Source organism: Oncorhynchus tshawytscha, linkage group LG16, assembly GCF_018296145.1.
Source record: "Oncorhynchus tshawytscha isolate Ot180627B linkage group LG16, Otsh_v2.0, whole genome shotgun sequence".
NCBI lineage: Eukaryota > Metazoa > Chordata > Actinopteri > Salmoniformes > Salmonidae > Oncorhynchus > Oncorhynchus tshawytscha.
This window is the reverse complement of record NC_056444.1, coordinates 31208559-31232704: the sequence shown is the minus strand read 5'-3', so window position 1 is coordinate 31232704 and position 24146 is coordinate 31208559. Positions and strand designations below refer to the sequence as shown.

Sequence of the window (24146 nt, the reverse complement as noted above, 5' to 3'; positions counted from 1 at the left end):
AGGTGGGGGCTCAGAATATCTTGGGGCATGGTTTGCAAATACCCCAATTCATGTTAAGTTTTTTTTTTAACTATACAAAACAACATTCAAACCAATGAGGGTTCAGAACTTTAAAGATAATTACCTCAGAATCGTCTTTCTTCCGATATAATCTTATAGTAGTAGGAATAGACCCTCAAATCACACCAGCACAACCACCTTTTGCTGGCCAGGGGCCTATCAACCCACTTTAGACCAGGAACCCTGGCTGACCACACTGGCCAGGAAAAAGTCCCCTTTGACTCACCGTCAGATAGCGAGGTCGCACCGTCGGTTAGCTGTGACGCACCGTCAGTTAGCGAGGCCGCACCGTCAGTTAGCGAGGCCGCACCGTCAGTTAGCGGTGACGCACCGTCAGTTAGCGGTGACGCACCGTCAGTTAGCGAGGCCGCACCGTCAGTTAGCGAGGCCGCACCGTCAGTTAGCGAGGCCGCACCGCCAGTTAGCGAGGCCGCACCGCCAGTTAGCGAGGCCGCACCGTCAGTTAGCTGTGACGCACCGTCAGTTAGCGGTGACGCACCGTCAGTTAGCGGTGACGCACCGTCAGTTAGCGGTGACGCACCGTCAGTCAGCGGTGACGCACCGTCAGTTAGCGGTGACGCACCGTCAGTTAGCGGGGCCGCACCGTCAGTTAGCGAGGCCGCACCGTCAGTTAGCGAGGCCGCACCGTCAGTTAGCGGTGACGCACCGTCAGTTAGCGAGGCCGCACCGTCAGTTAGCGGTGACGCACCGTCAGTTAGCGAGGCCGCACCGTCAGTTAGCTGTGACGCACCATCAGTTAGCAGTGACACACCGTCAGTTAGCTGTGACACACCGTCAGTTAGCTGTGACACACCGTCAGTTAGTGGTGACGCACCGTCAGTTAGCGGTGACGCACCGTCAGTTAGCGGTGACGCACCGTCAGTTAGCGAGGCCACACCGTCAGTTAGCGAGGCCGCACCGTCAGTTAGCGAGGCCGCACCGTCAGTTAGCGAGGCCGCACTGTCATCTGACCCCCATTTCATGTATTATATGAAGGGCATGGTGTGTGCTGACCCATGTTGGGTTGGTGTCCGCTAACCTGTGTTGGACTATACAGCTACATTTCTTGTCTCTTTTGTATTACCATGATGTGTAATGTGTAGCTCTTTAGGTTAACGTTAAGTAATAACTTCAACATTAGAACTGGACTACTACTTGCCGATTTTAAGTTACTTCCTCCTTTCACAATTCATAGACCATACTCTTTTGCACCCACGGAACCTGTTAAGTCTAGTCTTGAGGGTTTAAATGCAGCTCTATCCAAATTGAGAATATCATCCTCTAACCATTTGCTGGTAAACAACTGAATTCATCATTTTCTCCTGTATCGATCATACGCCATTATCATCCTGTAACCATTGATTAATTGTACTATTTTTATTATTAAACTTCTGTATTTTACCTGTTGTTGTTTCTCTGATACAAAGTTAAATATGTTCATGTGGCATGAGAAGCGCTAAGCTTCTCTGGTAATAATACTGTGTATATAATAGCAACAACTTTGATGTCTTTTTGATACAATGTAACAGGCCGACAATCCAACAGGCTGGTCTTATTTCAGGTTCAGGCAAAGTGAGGGCTACCTTGGGCCCACCAGCCTTGGGGCCAATGTGGGCGCGATGAGCAAAGGCGCATCCAGCCCAATTTGAGCAGCCTACATCGGTCCAATGTTTAAGCCCACATTGGGCCCACATGTGGAAATGCTTGCTGGGTTAGCATTAGCATACTCAGTTCAAGTTGACCCATGTGTTAGCAAGCGAGTTAGCAAGACGGGAAAACTATATGGTTGCCCATGTATCAGTTTTACCACCACTGACAAAGACAGTCATTTCTAAGTACCAATGCAGACACCTTCCAGACCTATTTGTTGTTGCACCAATGCTCTGTCTAATATAGCCAGACAGCACACACAAATATCACAGACATTACCAAAAAAGACTTTGCGATATTTCTTTTCACACTGAGCTACCGTAACAACTCTGGGGGAAAAAAACACTGCTTTCCAGAAGGACAACAGAATAGAAAATTCAAAACTAATTTCTCTCTGCTTTGTGACCAACCATATATTTACTGGGAGGGAAAAGAAAATAACCAAAGAAATATGTTTCCATTAATCTTGAGCAGATGATAGGGCCCTGCGCCCCAAATGGCACCCGATTCTCTATACTCTATTTAGTGCACTACTTTTGAACAGGGCCCACAGGGCTCTGGTCAAAAGTAGTGCACTATATATGGAATGGGGTGTTTGTATTGCAAGCTGGTCTTTCCGAGAGGCCTAAGATGATAGGGGGTCTTTTCACTGATGACTAAACTGTCGTTTGAACTGTCTGCTTCACGGCTGATTAAAGCTATCTATATGGAGCCACGTGGACCTCTTCCAACCCAGGATGTGCAAACATGCTAATCTTACAGCTCCTCACACGCACACACACCACGCAGGTGAAACAGAGATCAGAGATTGATGGGGAGATTGAAGGATGAAGAGAGCGAAGAGGACAAGACAGATCATAAAAGCCTTCCCAACAGGTGACAAAGAAAGAGAGAACGAGAGAAAGAGCAGAGAGCCAAAGCCAAGAAACCACTCGGGTCAGCAGCACCATAGGGGATATGCTATGGTTTGAGGAATCTATGTAGGAGAAAATACGTCTTGAATCAAAAGAACCAGATGTTATTATGATCCCTGGAAATTATGTTTTGGATATAGACATCACCTCGATCCGTCACGCCGTGCGATAGAAGAATGCACAAGGTTTTTATTTGACACATCAAGGCTAGGCCTTGACGGGTTTTGTTTCGGTTAAATATTAGATCCTCCTTCCAATGTTGGAGATGTCCCACCTGGATATGAAAGCGTGCATCCGGTACCAAGAGAGGAACATTTGATTTGGGACTATGAGTCATCAACACAAGACAATGTAGAGATAGTCTGAACTCCTATGGTCATTGTTTATTCAGCACAAACAGATCTAGTAACATGTGATGGCAGAGACTCTGCTGTGAGTCACTGGCTCGTTTGTGTGTTTGGTACTCATTCCCACGGTCCCTCTGCCAAACATTGAGTTTATTAAAGATGGAATCCGTGGGCCACCCAAGTAGTGCAGCAGTCTAAGGCACTGATCAGCGCTAGAAGCGTCACTACAGATCCGGGTTTGATCCCAGGTTGTGTTGCAGACGACCGCGAACGGGAGACCCATGAGGTGGCGCACAAACGGCCCAGTGTCGTCCGGGTTAGGGGAGGGTTTGGCCGCCTGGGATGTCCTTGTCCCATCGCGCTCTAGCGACTCCTTGTGGCGGCCGGGCGCATGCAAGCTGGCTTCGGTCGCTAGCTGAACTGTGTCGCTTCCGACACATTGGTGCGGCTGGCTTCCGGGTTAAGCGAGCAGTTGTCAAGACAGCAATGTGGCTTTGTGTGTTCGTTTTTCGGAGGACGCATAGCTCTCGACCTTTGCCTCTCCCGAGTCCGCACTAGAGTTGTAGAGGTGGGACAAGACTGCAACTACCAATTGGATATCACGAAATTGGGGAGAAAAAGGGGTAAAAAGTACATAAAAAATACATTAAAATACATTTTTAAAGATGGAATCCGCAGTTGATATTGATTTTATTTTGTTAAGGAGTGTCGTGCAACATGGTACAAAAAAAACAGTGTTTGTTGTTTGCAGTAACTTATTGGTTGTAGTAATATTGCAAACGGACATGGCAGTTTCACCATTAAGGATTCCAGCTTTAAAGAACTGACCACAATATGACTCAATTACAACACAACACATACATTATACTTTTTATGAGCTGCATGGGCCTCGATGTTCATTCATTCCACAAATCCCTTCAAAGCCAAATGAGTGACATGTGGTTCCTAAACATTTGGCTAAACTCCTTACACAGGGAACTCTGTTCGTTACAGCCCTGCACATTGTCAAATCAATTAGCCCTTAATGTCCAGATTGGCCGCAGAGCCCATGTGTGGAGGCTTACATATGGGCCTGGACGAGAAACATAACAACACTAACAGATTATATGAAGCTGTTTTCTCAAGATCAAACGCCTGATTCCTGGCCAAAAAAAGCACTGGCATGTTAGTCTAGTTTTCCACACAGCTCTATGGGGCTGACTGTATCTCTGCAGATCTGTCTATAGAGTTGATGATAAGCAGGACTCAGCTCTTCTGCAGAGTGGATGGAGCAGCCAAAAGCATGTAGCCGAGCAGCAGCAGTAAGGCCAAGCCAAAATAACAACTCCTGCTAACTTAGTGAGTACCGAGCCAAGATAACTCTCATTTAAAACTTTCAAGCCACGTAAATTATGCTCAAATGTACTCTCAAATACTGCAGCTTTGTCTCATCTCTCCCAATAGCGTACTGTATGTCTCAATCAACTTCTTTCTTTCTTTCTGTTTACTGTCTTTATTTCCATCTCTCCACTCTGCCTTTTCTCTCTCTACCTCTATCCCTCTTTGAAGCCCCCTGTAATTTTTTTCTTTCTTCCAAAAACTTCACAGGTACTTCAATCCCACTGGAACTCAATGAGGGAGGAAGAGGACAAAAACAGGAGGAGGATGAGGGTAAAGAGCGTCATGAGACAAAGAGACAAGAGACACAAATCTGCTGAAGCTGATCCCTCAGGAGAACAGCCGATTGAGAACCACATTGCCCTTGAGCTGGCTGTGACCCTTCCATGCCAGGGATGTAAATAGTGGGGTGCACCTCATTGGGGTGGGGTGCACCTCATTGGGGTTGAGAGCCCCATCACCTGAGCACCTCTCACATCTGACAAATTAGTGCACTTTACTACACCACTGCAGCCTATTCTTCACAGAGAGAGAGAGAGAGAGAGAGAGAGAGAGAGAGAGACAGAGAGAAGTGACAGAGAAAAGAGAGAGAGAAAAAAAGATCCTCTGTCTAAAGCTGAAGCACACACCACACAACATGCAAATGGAACCCATTTCTATTCATGTCTGAGACAACTTAAAGGCTAATAAGTCATTTTAATGGAGTTTTCAGCCCACTATATTGGCTTAGGATGAGAGGCAAACAAGCAGAAGGAGTTATGTGTGTGTGTGTGTGTGTGTGTGTTTTGAGAGAGAGAGAGCGAGAGAGAGAGGGGGGGAGAGGAGAGAGAGGAGAGAAGAGAACGAGAGAGAGGAGAGAAGAGAGAGAGAGAGAGAGAGAGAGAGAGAGAGAGAGAGAGAGGCCAGTTGTCAGCAGGAGGCTGATTTCCTAAAGGGCCGATTAGACCACATCCAGATGGGAAATAAGATGGCGGTTGGAACAATCTAATCACAACTCATTGTGGTTCTAATGAAAGGTCTGAGAGCTGTAATCCCTAGTTAAGATGTTCATGGAGAGGGAAACAAACAAAGAAGACATTTTACAACAACTACAACAAGTCAAAGGTTACAGTACAGTATGTGTCACTGACATGAAGTGGATTTGACAGTGTAGTACATTGTGTTACTGTGGACAGTCAACTGTGTGGGTGGTTGGGGTAAGTGTGTGTGTGTGTGTGTGTGACAAACCATGGGGAATGACATCAAAACATATGGATTTTATCAGCTCTTCGTTTGCATTCACAAAGCACTGCAACATGAAACGCCTTGTGCTTTGTAGTCAGTCTTTGAATTAGGGGGTTGAAAAACGTCAGCCCTACTCGTACAGAGGACTTGGTGACATTGCTAATGATAGCGCCTAATCTTTTATCATAAGCTTCATTCCAAATGGCACAAGATTCCCGATTTAGTGCACTAATTTTGCCCAGACAGAACCCTATGGGCCCTGGTAGAAAGTAGTGCACTAAATAGAGAATAGGATGCTATTTGGGACGCATACCATAGACATGAAGGGAGGATAGACAGACAAGGCCATGGCTTTGTTTTATCCTCTGGTGTGAATCAGACTTGAATCATTTATTTTGTATTTTTTCATTTAAATTCAGTGACAGCTGAATATATTTGCTGCAATCGCAATAGCGCTGGTGTGGTATGGCACGCACACAACATAAACATAAAAATAAATCAAATAAATGTGTCAAGAAGGAATGTACATAAATCTACTTCAATACAAACATGTCAAAAAGGGGTAATAAACAACAATAGTTCACTTTAGCTAAGAGATAATGGTGGTTGATCTCGGGTTGTTTTGGGTGTTTCCTTAGCTATAAAGCCATTAGTATTTTATCAGCTATGTCTATCAGTGTTTACAAGTCTCTATCTTAAGCTATGTTTCGGAGTGTTTTCTAAACCATAAAGCCCTCAGCAGTATTTTATCTTGGATGTAAACAAGTGTACATTAAGTACCCTCTGGGGGTCAAAAGAGGGAGGAGATTACATATTTTAGACAGAGACAGTCACATAACTCTCCTAAGTGGCTTTGTCTAGTATCAACTGAGTGCTGGGATGACACCAGACCACAGCCTGATAAACACTTGCACGCAGACAGACCAGAGGCTGTAAAACAAACCCCCTCAACCATAACATACCAAGCCACACTTCCCATGCTCCACTGGGGTTAAAGAAACGTCCCGGAATTCACTTAGTGTGTGTGTGTGTGTGTGTGATGAGTTGTCCCATTAGTGTCTGTACAGCTCCTGGGTAACATTACCACTGACAAACAAACAGCAGAGCTTCTCTCCTGTCCAACCAGGAAGCTATAAAGCTGTCTACACTGAGCCACAGATCACTGTAAACTACAGCACTGTAGAAGGGCAAAGTGGGGACGTGACTGTTAGAGGGTAGGTTCTTGGAGCGTGGGAAGAAACAGCTAAGAGTTGCCCCTTTCTCCGAGTCATGGGAGAGCTGGGGAATGAGCACCAGGAGCGGAGCATCCTAGCCTATAACTCTGCACTGCTCTGCTGCTAACTGGCCCCGCTCTGACATTCCATACAACCACACACTCACCCACTAGTGATGAGTGGGGACGTTCCTTACCAGTCAGAGAGCACTCTTCACACTTCATTACCAAATCCATCTCTTAACCATTTAACGGTGTCAATGGTTACAATAATTAGCAGTAATAAGCTATAGATGAAATTGCTGGCAGTTTTATAGATTTATGACTAATAGTCTTGCATTACGACGACTCTCGACGCCCCCTCTCCTTTGATAGCGGTGCTGTTTAAAGGCCAACTATCCCTCCTCTCCTCCCTCTCGTTTCACTTGCCATGAGAGGTTTTAATGTAGCCCACTGGGTGATTAAGACTTGACATAACTAATAAACTCCACACTAACTCAGCCAGACAAAGACACTTCAAAGTCAAAGACAGTGCAGAGAGAGAGAGGGAGAGGAAGAGAGGGCGCTTTAGTCGAGAGTGATGGTTATAATTATATAATATACCAGCTCATATTCCACTCCTCTCTAGTGTGTGCTCTTTTGAAGCCAATTGGGTGGCCTACTATGCAACGTAGAACATAGTAAAAATAAAGAAAAACCTTTGAATGAGTAGGTGTGCCCAAACCTTTGCCTGGTACTATGTAACGTTAAGGAGAAAGCATGCATTTTTATAAGCAATCTTTTGAAAGTGATATCAAACTTTGCTCAGAGGAGTTTGGAGTGAAAGTTGATGCCAAAAAAGGAAGACTGTTCAGAGAGATGGACACACACACACACACACACACACACACACCAGAGCAGGACAATCAGACACACACTGTCACTATTATCACCTCCCTGATTTCTCTGATACCACTGTTTGCAGATTGCATCGCGCCTCCTGCCACTGAAGTGCTAGATTGAAGAGGAGAGCCTTTGGACCAGAACGAAGGAGTGAAAGAGCGACAGGGGGAGAGAGAGATGGAGAGAGTACAGACGAGAGACAGATGAGTATCAGAGAGCCGAGCCCAGTATCAGCCCTACCTGTTTGCAGTTCAAACCAAACCCTGTTAGTTTATCTATAATGGGCAATCACTGCTTCTGGACTTCAACCAAGCCCACAGAGTACTGAGGGAGGGACCAAAGAAATGAACTCAAAAAGTTCAAGGCTACGATGGAAAATCTCCGAAAACATGTTAAAAGTTTAAACTTCAGTTTTCAAAACTTACTTCTAAGACATAACTAAACTCAGCAAAAAAAGAAATGTCCTCTCACTGTCAACTGCGTTAACTTTCAGCAAACTTAACGTGTGTAAATATTTGTATGAACATAACAAGACTCAACAGCTGAGACATAAACTGAACAAGTTCCACAGACATGTGACTAACAGAAACGGAATAATGTGTCCCTGAACAAAGGGGGGGGTCAAATTCAAAAATAACAGTCAGTATCTGGTGTGGCCACCAGCTGCATTAAGTACTGCAGTGCATCTCCTCCGCATGGACTGCACCAGATTTGCCAGTTCTTACCATGAGATGTTACCCCAATCTTCCACCAAGGCACCTGCAAGTTCCCAGATATTTCTGGAGGGAATGGCCCTAGCCCTCACCCTCCCATCCAACAGGTCCCAGACATGCTCAATGGGATTGAGATCCGGGCTCTTCGCTGGCCATGGCAAAACACTGACATTCCTGTTTTACAGGAAATCACGCACAGAACGAGCAGTATAGCTGGTGGCATTGTCATGCTGGAGAGTCATGTCAGGATGAGCCTGCAGGAAGGGTACCACATGAGGAGCATGTCATCCCTGTAACGCACAGCGTTGAGATTGCCTGCAATGACAACAAGCTCAGTCCGATGATGCTGTGACACACCATCCCAGACCATGACGGACCCCCCACCTCCAAATCGATCCCGCTCCAGAGTACAGGCCTCGGTGTAACGCCCATTCTTTCGACGATAAACGCGAATCCGACCATCACCCCTGGTGAGACAAAACCGTGACTCGTCAGTGAAGAGCACTTTTTACCAGTCCTGTCTGATCCAGCAACTGTGGGTTTGTGCCCATATGCGACGTTGTTGCCGGTGATGTCTGGTGAGGACCTGCCTTACAACAGGCCTACAAGCCCTCAGTCCAGCCTATTGCGGACAGTTTGAGCACTGATGGAGGGATTGTGCGTTCCTAGAGTAACTTGGGCAGTTGTTGTTGTCATCCTGTACCTGTCCTGCAGGTGTGATGTTCGGATGTACCGATCCTGTGCAGGTGTTTCTACACGTGGTCTGCCACTGCGAGGATGATCAGCTGTCCGTCCTGTCTCCCTGTATCGCTGTCTTAGGCGTCTCACAGTACGGACATTGCAATCTATTGCCCTGGCCACATCTGTAGTCCTCATGCCTCCTTGCAGCATGCCTAAGGCACGTTCACGCAGATGAGCAGGGACCCTGGGAATCTTTCTTTTGCTGTTTCAGTAGAAAGGCCTCTTTACGTTGTCATAACTGTGACCATAATTGCATGTAAGCTGTTAGTATTAACGACTGTTCCACAGGTGCATGTTCATTAATTGTTTTTGGTTCACTGAACAAGGATAGGAAACAGAGTTTAAACCCTTTTCAATTAAGATTTGTGAAGTTATTTGGGTCCTGAAAGAGGGACGTTTCTTTTTTTTGCTGAGTTTATATAGACAAAAATTCACAGACACTGATCAATGCTACAACTTAGATTGTTGTCAGAGTTGCTGTACAGTACATTGTTAGCGTCCCAAATTGCACCCTATTCCCTATATAATGCACTACTTTTGACCAGGGCCCTATATCGGGAACATGGTGCCATTGTGTGTCCTTTACTGACTTCTATATGGAATCCACCATCCCCGGTCTTCAACTTTATTTATATATATATTTATATATATATATTTATATATATATATATGGGGATGGTGGATTCCATATATACAATTGCTATGTAACTACTATATATATATATATATATGACGGACCCCCCACCTCCAAATCGATCCCGCTCCAGAGTACAGGCCTCGGTGTAACGCCCATTATATATATAGTAGTTACATAGCAATTGTAATTACCACAGTGATTCAGTGGGGGCATATTCCCGACCAATTAGAAGTAGGGAGAGAGCGCACCAGCCAACCAGACTGGAACCAGCTTCCCTACTGCTGATTGCCCAACTGGTGGCCAAACAGAAGATATCCCTGAGTGGGTTGAATCACAACAGGTTTACACCCAGCAGGGAGCCAATCCTAATATGTCACTGGCTTCACTCATATCTCCTGTTGTGGTAGTTTTGTTGTAAAACAAGGTCTGTGTACTTTCAGTGGGTTGATGTGCAGTGGGATGGATGGGGGCTGTGCTCAATGGGAGAGCACTCCACTTTCAGCATAGCCGGCAGATAAGTACCACCTAAGTGGCTGGTTGGTTTGTTTTTCCCGTTACACACAAAAGGTGTCATCAGCGGCCTCTGAACAGGATGGGGTGAGGGGATATGGGTTTGATAGAGCTCTTGCTGTAGGTACTGTAGGTTTGATGGATAATCAGGCCAGAGCAGAGGTCCAGGAGGGAGTTCTGGAGAAGGACAAGTATTGGAGTCAGTGTCCCAGGGTGCAGCACCTGAGGCATGGTACGGGCACCTCTGATAAGTGCCTCGGTCCTTCATGCCACCATTTCCCAACTGGACAGGGCATCTTTCCATTGTAGCACTGTAGCGTCTGCACAATTCCTCAGCTCAGGGTTTAAACACACTACCACCACCTCTATCTTTGCCAACCGGTCCATTGATACCTCAACATCAGGCCCTGGACAGGGTTGTATATCTAGATGAGTTCCATGTAATAATGTCCATGTAATCTGTTACATGTAATCTGATTACAAAAAAACTAACTGTAATCAGTTAAGTGACCAAACAAAAAGAAGGTAATCAGATTACAGATCCGTTTGAAAAACTAGATGACTACTTCTTGGATTACCTTAAAATTTTGAAAGGTTGTTTGCGAAAACATTTATTATGGCACCTTTCTGTTTTCTCAATGATATTCAATTCAGCATTGAAAAAAAGCCGCAAGTTTAAGTTTGTTCCACCTGAGCAAGTCTGACCACAATTCAGAGACCACTATGATGACACACCAAACGAGTTTGATGGATCCTTTTTGTCTTCCTCTAATGCCTCTTAAGGAGAAAGTAATCAGATTAAAGTAATCAGATTACGTTACTGAGTTTGGGTAATCCAAAATGTACATTACTGATTACAAACTCATCTAGAGAGTTTATGCAACTCATATGGATAGGGTTCATGAAATGTACAGATCTTAGCAAGCATCAACGGGCCGAAAGAAGGCCGAAAGAACCCAAAGTGAAGAAAAATGTTCATTAGGATTCCAAGCTAGTTTTCGTTCTTCAATTTTATAGCTACAGTTTCTTTTTCTATCCGCAGGATTATTCTTTCATGTGCAGCAAGTGAAATGGACCTCCATCCATATAATTACCAGGCAAATTACATTCATTATTGCAATTTACATCTCATCGGCAAGCCAATTATTAACAGTCTGACCTCCGCGGCTTCCTTCGGTTTGGAAATCTAAAACGAGCTGCCGAGGTGGGCGAGATGGCGGAACGAGAGGGAGAAAAACAATCAATACGATTCTGAAGATGATTATTTCACATATCTATAATGCTATGCTTCACAGCACAGCTGCCCGCCCGGCAGTGCTACTCTGATGTCTGATTTGTGTTATCGCCGCCGGTAATTTGCTGCTTCGCTCCTCTTAAAAGGGACGCAGGCTGCATTCTGCATTCGTCCATCTGTCTGTCCAGCCAATCACACACAAGCATAACAACAGAACACACACGCAAACAGAAAAACACACACACTCCCACCACAAACAATCCACAGAGTCTAATTAGGCTGTGCAGTATATTACTGCTCTATCACAATGGGACCGGGGGATGAGAGTGAAAGTGCAGTCTTAGACGGTAATCAACTCGGCAATTGAGGGCAAACTCTGTAACTTAGTCCCAGAGCTAATTTGTAGCTGGTGTACCACTCATTTAAATGTGTGAGACAGGAAGGGGAGGGAGGACGAGAGAGCGTGGCTTTCGTTCTCTATAGTATACACTGGGTGCATACCAAATAGCGCTCTATTCCTATAGTGCACAACTCTTCAAAAGGAGTGCACTGTATAGGGAGCAGGGTGCAATTCGGGACACATCCAATGTTTTATAGTGGTGAGACGTGTATCAACTAAATTGGGATGGGCAACAAACCGACGAGATATAACAGCACATGACCTTCCTTTACTTTATCAATAAAACACTATCGTAAAGTGTTCACTTTAAAACAGGATACCTGCTGCTATGATTGTTGGAAGGCGGTGTACTATTATTCCAAAACGACGGTCGCAAGGATTGGAAGTTTACACGCACGCATGGACGCGCACGCGCACACACGCACGAACACGCGCACACACACACGCGCGCGCGCACGCACACACACACGCACGCACGCACATACGCACACGCGCACACACACGCACGCGCACGCACACCCACACACGCACACACACACACACACACACACACCTGTTTCAGTAGGGGGTAAAGAGAGTCCTCCAATACACAATGGCTCATAAAAACCAAGGGAGGGGAGAATCTGCAGTCCCATCGGAGGGCTGTGTACAGTACCAGACCTCCCTGTGAGATAGCATTGTGGAAGAAACAATAACACCACATCACTGGTTCAAAGGAGAGACCCAGTAACATGGGAGGCATCTGTTGTGTTGGTGTCTGTCTGAGGTTTGTGTTGGTGAATGATTGAGGTTTGTGTTGGTGTCTGTTTGAGGTTTGTGTTGGTGTCTGTCTGAGGTTTGTGTTGGTGTCTGTCTGAGGTTTGTGTTGGTGTCTGTCTGAGGTTTGTGTTGGTGTCTGTCTGAGGTTTGTGTTGGTGTCTGTCTGAGGTTTGTGTGGTGTCTGTTGAGGTTTGTGTTGGTGTCTGTCTGAGGTTTGGGTTGGTGTCTGATTGAGGTTTGTGTTCTGATTGAGGTTTGTGTTGGTGTCTGATTGAGGTTTGTGTTGGTGTCTGTCTGAGGTTTGTGTTGGTGTCTGATTGAGGTTCGTGTTGGTGTCTGATTGAGGTTTGTGTTGGTGTCTGAGGTTTGTGTTGGTGTCTGATTGAGGTTTGTGTTGGTGTCTGTCTGAGGTTTGTGTTGGTGTCTGTCTGAGGTTTGTGTTTGTGTCTGTTTAAGGTTTGTGTTTGTGTCTGTTTGAGGTTTGTGTTTGTGTCTGTTTGAGGTTTGTGTTTGTTGGGGAAAAAGGAGGGAGAGGGTGATAGACCATGTTTCTTTGAAGATATCTGTCTGCAAACACGTTCTGATTCCTTTCCTATCGTTATTGCGCTTTTCTCTGTTACAATCAGTGGTGATTTTAGCATGTAAATCTTGTTGGGGAAAAACAAAAACATGTGGGATGCATGCCAGCAAAGCCACTACACAACACTAAATAATAGATTAATTGCACTGTAACGGTGACAAACGGTGCCCACAAACTGTTAGGAAATACATAAAGCTGTCCCAACAGCAGAGTCCCAACAGCAGTCCCAACACCTTAACACTGCTACACCTGGCTTTCAGCGGAGCCTTGTCTGGCAGCGAAACAGTTCATTCAGCCTCATTAGCCGCCTTTAAAAAAAACATAGCTGATATGTCTGACATTCTTAAACAAATGTGGTTTCTACTGACTATTGAGATGTACAAACTATGGCATAAGGTGACGACAAGTGGATAAGAGGCAATCCGTAATTCCGATTAAGACATTAATGAGCGAGCTAGGACGGACGTAGTCAATATAATTATTTGTTCAGCACTTTTGAAATGTACAGCGACAGAATTCAGAACAAGGGCCGTTCTTACAAGTGTACTACCTGTACAACAAGTCAGAATCGTAGGATAAATAAAGGGGGCATACAAACAGACACTGAAAGCTCTTACAATATTCAATGATTACATTTCTCTAAAACAGGTTATAGGCTACATGTGCACCACCGAGTTAGAACAGTAGGCAAAATTAAGAGGTGAAAATAGACCAAATTATTAGGGTGAGGCACATTGAACGCAGTTTGGGTCTGTGTGTCAAAAAGGATACACGTCATATAACACTATTTGATGCGTTAAATAAGCTTTTAATTTGTCATGTCAAATAACACAATTCTATTATAGAATGTTTTTTTTGTCCTGAATTTGCACGTGCAAAGCCAAGCGCCAACACTACTATCAGTAGCACTGTCAAAGCTGAACAAAAAAGTTAGTAAACAAGCACACACCGGCCAGGAATGATGTGTTTACAATCCCGCGTTGATGAAAATAGTCCAAATTATACGGGTGAGGCACATGGGCTACCACACAACATATACTTAGTATTACTTTCTTAGCTACGGGATACAGATCTCTGGCATCCTACATCATTTATGAAGCAGCACAAGACATTTTTGGACTCACGTTGTTGTGATGTGCTTGAACAGGAAAGTGGCGCAGCGGTCCTTCGTGGGCAAATTTTCTCATCAAATAGAGAGGTGCCGGATTTACAAATCTGAGTTGAATGACCTTTCAAAGCGTATTTTCTCAATTTGAGCTGTTTATTCCCGACTTCCCAGTTGCAAAGCTTGCAGTTTGCCACTGTCACCGATTCCTTACAAACCACTCATTGTTGAATTTGCGATCTCCAAATAGTTGTGTAATGTTTATGTCCAATGGCCGATACGTTTTATCTATAGTTTGTCTTCATTATTCCTCTTCATATGACAAGGATTAAAAAGGATTTGCCAGTAGACTTGATTCAATACTTATTTTCCACCATATTTTGCAAATAAATTCATTAAAAATCGTAGTGATTTTCTGGATTTTTTTTCTTTTGATTTTGTCTGTCATAATTGAAGTGTACCTATGATGGAAATTACATGCCTCTCATCTTTTTAAGTGGGAGAACGTGCCCAATTGGTGGCTAACTAAATACTTTTTTGCCCCAGTGTATATATATATATTTTTTTACATTGTTTGCAATGATATGTGACACGTAGTAATGCCAAAATAACATGCAAAACAGGCAAGCCCCAAAAACTTGAGCAGCGTGTTATGTATCTAAGTCCGACCTGTAGGAAAGGGTGGGGTTGAGGGATGGAGGCAAATGTTATGGTACTGGGTGTCTGTGCCTCTGTGTGTGTGTGTGTGTGTGTGTGTGGTGACCCCCAGGTTCAGCTGTCAGTGTTAATCAGAGACCCGGTCTGTTTCTCCCCCATCATCATGCATGATTGAGTGGATGGTACAGCCACAGTCCCCTGGACGATACCACCTGCCCAGCTCGCTCACCGCGAAGCCACTCCCTGGACACAACTCTAACTGACTCTTAAAAAACTTCACTAAACTATATAAAAAACAGATTTATTCAGGGCTGATTGGTCAAAAGTGTTTCCTCTCTTCTTTCTTACAGATACATGTCTTCAATAGCTGTGACACACTAGAGCACTTAATGGCCAAGTGGCAAACTAAAGTACCACTAGTCTGACACTTACTGCTGCGCAGGGCGGAGGGGGTAACCTCTATCTCGCTGCTGGTCTGGTAGGGCTGGAAGGCGGACATGTTGCTGGAGTTGAGCTCTGCGACGGCAGTGAAGGGGTCAGGGCTCTGTGTGCCCGTTGAGCTGGCACTGGTGCCATCGCCTCCATGGTGAGGGTCCTGCTCCTCATACACTGCCACCAGCTGGAGAGAGAGGGTAGAGAGAGGATAGGTTAAATAAGGAGAGAGAGAGAGAGAGAGAGGATAGGTTAGATAAGGAGAGAGCGAGAGAGAGAAGCTGATGCACACCTGAAGCAAAACACAAACATGTATGCTAACTCGCAAGCACATGTAAACACATATGCACACACACACACACTTTTACACTTACAGTACTGCTAGTTGACTACCCATGTCCAGCCACTCAGTGGGCAGCTGTCCCATTTCCATAAAGGTGCTGTGTTGCCATGTATTCGTGGTTACTGGGCAGAGAGGCAGAGCACAAAGAGCATCTACATCCCATTATTACCGCATTCTCACACACAGACCATCGCCACGGTGACCTAGCCAACACACGATGCCTGCTACAACAAGGCTCAACTCACAGGCATGGTTTACACTGAGTAGGGTTGTTACGATAACAGAATTTCGACTTCGAAACCAGTTTGGTGTCACGATTCCATCACGATACCAGAGGAAAACAAGAAGGCATATTAGCCAAAGTCAAAGAATGGCACTTGATCCAGACAGATACATGCAGCTACTGCTATGTTCAATCATTGGGCATCTTTTGAGATTATTATCATTACCTCAAAAAAATGTACCTCAACATTTTCAGAGACAGCCATGTATGCACTAATTCATAAATTCTACAATCAGACAATGGTGGAACCAGCTTCCACCTGAAGCTAGGACAGCAGAGTTCCTGCCTATCTTCCCGAAAACATCTGAAACCCTACCTCCCCAAACCTTCGTGAACTAACACTCACACTTGACTTTTCCCCCCCTTAACTCAACTGACTTAAAAATTAAAAATAAACTATTCAAAAAAAAAACACAGATAATACAGTTGAAGTCGGAAGTTTACATACATTTAGGTTTCAGTCATTAAAACTCATTTTTCAACCACTCCACACATTTCTTGTTTACAAACTATAGTTTTGGAAAGTCGGTTAGGACATCTACTTTGTGTATGACACAAGTAATTTTTCCAACAATTGTTTACAGACAAATTATTTCACTTATAATTCCCTGGGCCTAAATTGACTGTGCCTTTTAAGCAGCTTGGAAAAATCCAGAAAATTATGTCATGTTTTCAGAAGCTTCTGATAGGCTAATTGACATAATTTGAGTCAATTGGAGGTGTACCTGTGGATGTATTTCAAGGTCTACCTTCAAACTCAGTGCCTCTTTGCTTGACATCATGGGAAAATCAAAAGAAATCAGTCAATTTCTAAACGCCTGAAGGTACCACGTTCATCTGTACAAACAATAGAACGCAAGTATAAACACCATGGGACCACAACCGTCTTACCGCTCAGGAAGGAGACGCGTTCTGTCTCCTAGAGATGAACGTACTTTGGTGCAAAAAGTGCAAATCAATCCCAGAACAACAGGAAAGGACCTGGTGAAGATGCTGGAGGAAACAGTGACAAAAGTATCCATATCCACAGTAAAAAGAGTCCAATATCGACATAACCTGAAAGGCCGCTCAGCAAGGAAGAAGCCGATGCTCCAAAACAGACTGAAAAAAGTCAGACTATGGTTTGCAACAGCACATGGGGACAAAGATCATACTTTTTGGAGAAATGTCCTCTGGTCTGATGAAACAAAAATAGAACTGTTTGACCATAATGACCATTGTTATGTTTGGAGAAAAAAGGGGGAGGCTGCAATCCAAAGAACACCATCCCAACCGTGAAGCACGGGGGTGGCAGCATCATGTTGTGGGGGTGCTTTGCTGCAGTAGGGACTGGTGCACTTCACAAAATAGATGGTATCATGAGGCAGGAAAATGTGGTGGATATATTGAAGCACCATCTCAAGACATCAGTCAGGAAGTTAAAGCTCGGTCGCAAATGGGTCTTCCAAATGGACAATGACCCCAAGCATACTTCCAAAGTTGTGGCAAAATGGCTTAAGGACAACAAAGTCAAGATATTGGAGTGGCCATCACAAAGCCCTGACCTCAATCTTATAGAAAATGTGTGGGCAGAACTGAAAAGGTATGTGAGAGCAAGGAGGCCTACAAACCTGACTCAGTTACACCAGATCTGTCAGGAGGAATGGGCCAAAATTCACCCAACCTATTGTGGGAAGCTTGTGGAAGGCTACCCAGAATGTTTGAACCAAGTTAAACAATTTAAAGCCAATGCTACCAAAGAGTAATTGAGTGTATGTAAATGTCTGACCCAATGGGAAAGTGATGAAAGAAATAAAAGTTGAAATAAATCATTCTCTCTACTATTATTCTGACATTTCACATACTTCAAATAAAGTGGTGATCCTAACTGATCTAAGACAGGGAATTTTTACGAGGATTAAATGTCAGGAATTGTGAAAAACAGAGTTTAAATGTGTTTGGCTAAGGTGTATGTAAACTCCCGACTTCAAATGTGTATACAGTACCAGTCAAAAGTTTGGACACACCTAGTCATTCTTTATTTTTACAATTTTCTACATTGTAGAATAATAGAGAAGATATCAAAACTATGAATTAACATATATGGAATCATGTAGTGACCAAAAAAGTGTTAAACAAATATAAATATATTTTAGATTCTTCAAAGTAGCCACCCATCGCCTTGATGACAGCTTTGCACACTCTTGGCATTCTCTCAACCAGCTTCACCTGGAATGCAACAGTCTTGAAGGAATTCCCACATATGCTGAGCACTTGTTGGCTGCTTTTCCTTCACTCGGCAGTCCAACTCATCCCAAACCATCTCAATTGGGTGTAGGAGGCCAGATCATCTGATGCAGGACTTCATCACTCTCCTTCTTGGTCAAATAGCCCTTACACAGCCTGGATGTGTGGGTTGGGTCATTGTCCTGTAAAACAAATGATAGTCCCACTAAGTGCCACCCAGCTGGGATGGCATATCGCTGCAGAATGCTGTGGTAGCCATGCTGGTTAAGTGTGCCTTGAATTCTAAAATAAATCACTGACAGTGTCACCAGTAAAGCAACCCCACACCATCACACCTCCTCCTCCACGTTTCACGGTGGGAACCACACATCCGGAGATCATCCGTTTACCTACTCTGCGTCTCACAAAGACACGACGGTTGCTGGACAGATTTCCACCGGTATAATGTCCATTGCTTGTGTTTCTTGGCCCAAGCCAGTCTCTTCTTATTATTGGTGTCCTTTAGTCGTGGTTTCTTTGCAGAAATTCGACCATGAAGGCCTGATTCACGCAGTCTCCTCTGAACAGTTGATGTTGAGACGTGTCTGTTACTTGAACTCTGTGATTTCTAAGGTTGGTAAATCTAATGAACTTATCATCTGCATCAGAGGTAACTCTGGGTCTTCCTTTCCTGTGGCGGTCCTCATGATAGCCAGTTTCATCATAGCTCTTGACGGTTTTTGCGACTGCACTTGAAGAAACTTTCAAAGATCTTGGAATGTTCCTGATTGACTGACCTACATGTCTTAAATCAATGATGGACTGTCGATTCTCTTTGCTTTTATGAGCTGTTCTTGCCATAATATGGACTTGGTATTTTACCATATAGAGTTATCTTCTGTATACCAACCCTACCTTGTCACAACACAACTGATTGGCTCAAATGCATTAAGGAAAGAAATTCCTTAAATTAACTTTTTTTTCTTCACAGGAGTCGCTAGTGCACGATGAGACAAGGATATCCCTGCCGGGCCAAACCCTCCCTAACCCGGACGACACTAGGCCTCAAATTAACTTTTTACAAGTCACACCTGTTACTTGAAATGCATTCCAGGTGACTACCTCATGAAGCTGGTTGAGAGAACGCATATAATGTGCAAAGCTGTCATCAAGACAAAGGGTGGCTCCTTTGAATAATCTATCAAATATATTTTAAATTGTTTAACACTTTTTTTGGTTCTACATGATTCCATATGTATATTTTATAGTGTTCATTTCTTCTCTATTACTCTACAATGTAGAAAATAGTAAAAAAATAAAGAAAAACTCTTTAATGAGTAGGTGTCCAAACTTATGACTGGTAGTGTATATATTTAAATGGTAAATCTTTAGTCTATTGATAAACTGGGTATATCAAAATGTAGCTTAGGCCTATTCACAATGCAGGTGAATGTACATGCATTAGGAGTGTGTGCATGCACTGAGTTATTGAGCTTGATTTGGCTGATCTCATGGGGCTACAGATGATAAACAATATATTTCCTTTCCATGTGAGAGTTATTGTATTATACCGATCAACAACATTTGCATAGAAGTAGCTTATTTTATAAAAGTGTACGCTCTCTCTTTAACCAGTAATGATATATTTCATGAAGAAATAGTGGGGGGGGACAGCCTGTCAACGCTCTATACACACACAGAGTCAGGTCACTGAGGCAATACATCATCTTTGGGACAGACCGATTAAGTGAATTAATACGGTTTTGGTGGCAATCAGCTTTGAAATTAGTATATTTTGCATTATGGTTTGAATATTGTCACAAACAACGGGGGGGTTAGCCTACAAAGCTGGAAGCTACCAGTATCTTCTTGCATTGTAAAATGTTCTAGCCTGTAATGGACATTGTTTTGCGAACAGTAATGAAGTTTCAACATTTCTGTTTCCCTTTTCTATCTCTGTCACACACTCAAACATGAACACATGTATGCATACACACATGCACGCACACGCACACACACATACACACACACAAGCACCAGTGGCGGTTGGTGCCATTTAAGATGAGGACAATTATATTTTTTATGAGCATGGCCTTATTTCTATTACAGCATATTGGATGAATGTCATTCATATTCTATTCACCCAGCTCAATGTAATGTCGATAGGTTTAGGCTACTACATAATACAACATGTTTCCCTATACCCATCATGAGGTTGCTACAACCTAGCCTATGAATGAAAGTTTATAACGTAGGTGCACAGATCAAGAGAAATTTGAGGAATCAAGGTGACAGACATTGACACATTCGATAGAGCCTTGCACAATCTTGCCTGCAACTAGCTGATCTGGGGTATAATCATCAGTCCAACAGTTACATACAAGAGTTTCTATTGGACAAATTCAGGTATGTGTGCGCCCGTTTTACTCCGTTTGCCTCCATTTAAGAAATGTTTTTCAACAGAATCGACGGAGTGAATACACCCCTGATCACACGCTAACACAATTCACTTTCATGTAGGGGTGTGCCGAGTAGTCGGACAAAACGAGTATCCTAACAGACATGGGTAATTTCCTGGATATGATTATGATCAGCGAATTTTTTGTAATTATCCGTGAAAAAAAGCATCTTTCTCATGTCAATCAGTCACAGAGTTTCTCAACCATATTGTGCTGTCTGAGTCAGTTACGTGTCTAAATAACTCAACTGGCTAGTTTGCCTGTCTGTAAAGGAAAGTTGATCCTGAGTGAAGCTGTGTTTCTCTGTTCACTCGCTTTCACCGGTCACTTTTCCTCGCATGTTTTCCGTCTGACCATTTAGATTGCTACTGGCTGCTACTATGACAAATCACATGGCAAGGAAGGTTTGCTATCAACCTATCAGTGTGCATAATATCTAACAAGAGGGGCAAGGAAAAAATATTAAACAAATGTGCATTCTGACTGAGTGATAGCAAACATGGCTGACTGCTTCAAATTGAGGACACACAGACACAGACACATACACATACCCAGCCCTCTGTGCACTTCTCCTAAAAACAATATTCAGTGAGAACCTGCAGGGAGGTATTTTACCAACATCTCTTTAGGCATATTAAAGCAATTCTGTTTTTTTCGACTATCAACTGTCAATTTACGAAACGATTATGAGTACGAGTTTGTCGGCACATCACTGGTCATGTCGGCACACCACTGCTTTCATAGCAGCCACATACAAACAGCATATGAGTCCTTTGATCGCTGGATGATTACGTCTCGCACCTACTCCCTGTCACCTCAGTGCACAACACATCAGCTGTCTGTGACCAGGGGCAAAAAAAAAAATTCCAAGCCAAACCTTCATATCATAACCGCTAACTTCTACACAAAGCCTACATCGTTGTCACCATATTAGCTAACGTGAAGGCAAACATAGGTACTATGACTAACACGTTAGTAAACCCTCTACAATCATGCAGTTCTGTGTACAGTTAGCAAGCAGTTACACCAGCGGGCCCCGGTGGCACAAAATTAATAAAACCAAAAGCTTACCTTGACTTGGCTATGGCTATCCAGTGTTGAATAGCCATTGCCAGCTAGGTAACATAGCATGCCTCTCTGTTTGAGCCGGGTGATTGATAAGGCTAAACTAGCTAGCTGAGGGCCTCCTGAGTGGCGCAGCGGTCTAAAGCACTGCATCGCAGTGCTTGAGGGGTTACTACAGCCATGGGTTCGATCACAGGTTGTGTCACAGCTGGCCGTGACACCCATGAGGCGACGCATAATTGGCCCTGCATCGTCCGGGTTAGGGGAGGGTTTGGCCAGCCGGGATTTCCTTGTCCCATCGCACTCCAATTCATCCCAAAGGTGTTTGGTGGAGTTGAGGTCAGGGCTCTGTGCAGGCCAGTCAAGTTCTTCCACACCGATCTTGACAAACCATTTATTGTATGGACCTTGATTTGTGCACAGGGACATTGTCATGCTGAAACGGTTAAGGGCCTTCCCCAAACTGTCATCATCAAGTTCGAAGCACAGAATTGTCTAGAATGTCATTGTATGCTGTAGTGTTAAGATTTCCCTTCACTGGAACTAAGCAGCCTTTCCCAAACCATGAAATACAGCCCAAGACCATCGTTCCTCCTCCACCAAACTTTACAGATGGGTACTATGCATCGGGGGAGGTAGCGTTCTCCTAACATCCGCCTAACCCAGGTTCGTCCGTCGGACTAGCAGATGGTGAAGTGTGATTCATTATTCCAGAGAACGCGTTTCCACTGCTCCAGAATCCAATGGTTGGCATTGTGCAGGGAGATCTAAGCTTGTGTGTGGCTACTTGGAAACACATCTATGGAGATTACATGGCTATTAGCTCAATTTTATTGATGAAAATCTGCTCCAGAGCGCTCAGGACCTCAGACTGGGGACGAAGTTTCACCTTCCCAAAGGACAACAACCCTAAACACAAACCAAGACAATGTAGGAGTGGCTTCGGGACAAGTCTCTGAATGTCCTTGAGGGGCCTAGCAAGAGCCCGGACTTGAACCCTGCAATGCTCCCTATTCTATCTGACAAAGCTTGAGAGTATCCGCAGAGAAGAATGGGAGAAACCCGCCAAATACATGTGTGCCAAGCTTGTAGTGTCATACCCAAGAAGACTTGATGCTGTAATCGCTGCCAAAGGTTCTTCAAAAAAGTTGGGTCTGAATACGCACACTACCGTTCAAAAGTTTGGGGTCACTTAGAAATGTCTGTGTTTTTGAAAATATAAAATAAAATAAAAAAATAACATCAAATTTATCAGAAACTGTGTAGACTTTGCTAATGTTGTAAATGACTATTGTACCTGGAAACGGCAGATTTGTTGTTGTTCTGAGAAATGAAGGCTACTCCGTGTGAGAAATTGCCAAGAAACTGAAGATCTTGTACAATGCTGTGTACTACTCCCTGCACAGAACAGCGCAAACTGGCCCTAACCAGAATAGAAAGTGGAGTGGGAAGCCTCGGTGCACAACTGAGCAAGAGGACAAGTACATTAGAGTGTCTAGTTTGAGAAACAGACGTCTCACAAGTCCTCAACTGGCAGCTCATTAAATAGTACCCCTCTCAAGGTCTACAGTGAAGAGGCGACTCCGGGAGGCTGACCTTCTAGGCAGAGTTGCAAAGAAAAAGCCATATCTCAGACTGGCCAATAAGAATAAAATCTTAAGATGGGCAAAAGAACACAGACACTGACAGAGAAAGATTAGAAAAAAAGTGTTATGGACAGACGAATCTAAGTTTGAGGTGTTCGGATCACAAAGTAGAACATTTGTGAGACGCAGAACAAATGAAAAGATGCTGGAGTGCTTTATGCCATCTGTCAAGCATGGTGGAGGCAATGTGATGGTCTGGGGTGCTTTGGTGCTGGTAAAGTGGGAGATTTGTACAGGGTAAAATGGATCTTGAAGAAGGAAGGCTATCACTCCATTTTGCAACGCCATGCCATACCCTGTGGATGGCGCTTAATTTGAGCCAATTTCCTCCTACAACAGGACAATGACCCAAAGCATAACTCCAAACTATGCAAGAACTATTTAGGAAATAAGCAGTCAGCTGGTATTCTGTCTATAATGGAGTTGCCAGCATAGTCACCGGATCTCAACCCTATTGAGCTGTTGTGGGAGCAGCTTGACCGTATGGACATAAGTGCCCATCAAGCCAAACCAACTTGTGGGAGGTGCTTCAGGCATGGAGTGAAATCTCTTCAGATTACCTCAACAAATTGACAACTAGAATGCCAAAGGTCTGCAAGGCTGTAATTGCTGCAAATGGAGGATTCTTTGACGAAAGTAAAGTTTGAAGGACACAATTCTTATTTCAATTAAAAATCATTATTTATAAACTTGTCAAGTCTTGACTATAT

At 43.9% G+C, this 24146-nt stretch overlaps 1 protein-coding gene across 4 annotated transcripts in view; it reads right to left on the bottom strand.

The window, feature by feature from the left end:
• LOC112215584 (partitioning defective 3 homolog) overlaps positions 1 to 24146 on the bottom strand; it is a 595003-nt gene that overhangs the window by 354740 nt on the left and 216117 nt on the right. For all 4 annotated transcript variants that reach the window (XM_042299093.1, XM_042299095.1, XM_042299094.1 and 1 more), the window contains exon 3: positions 15436 to 15622. In XM_042299093.1, the coding sequence (XP_042155027.1) occupies positions 15436 to 15622 (187 nt within the window). The remainder of the gene's footprint in view (positions 1 to 15435; positions 15623 to 24146) is intronic.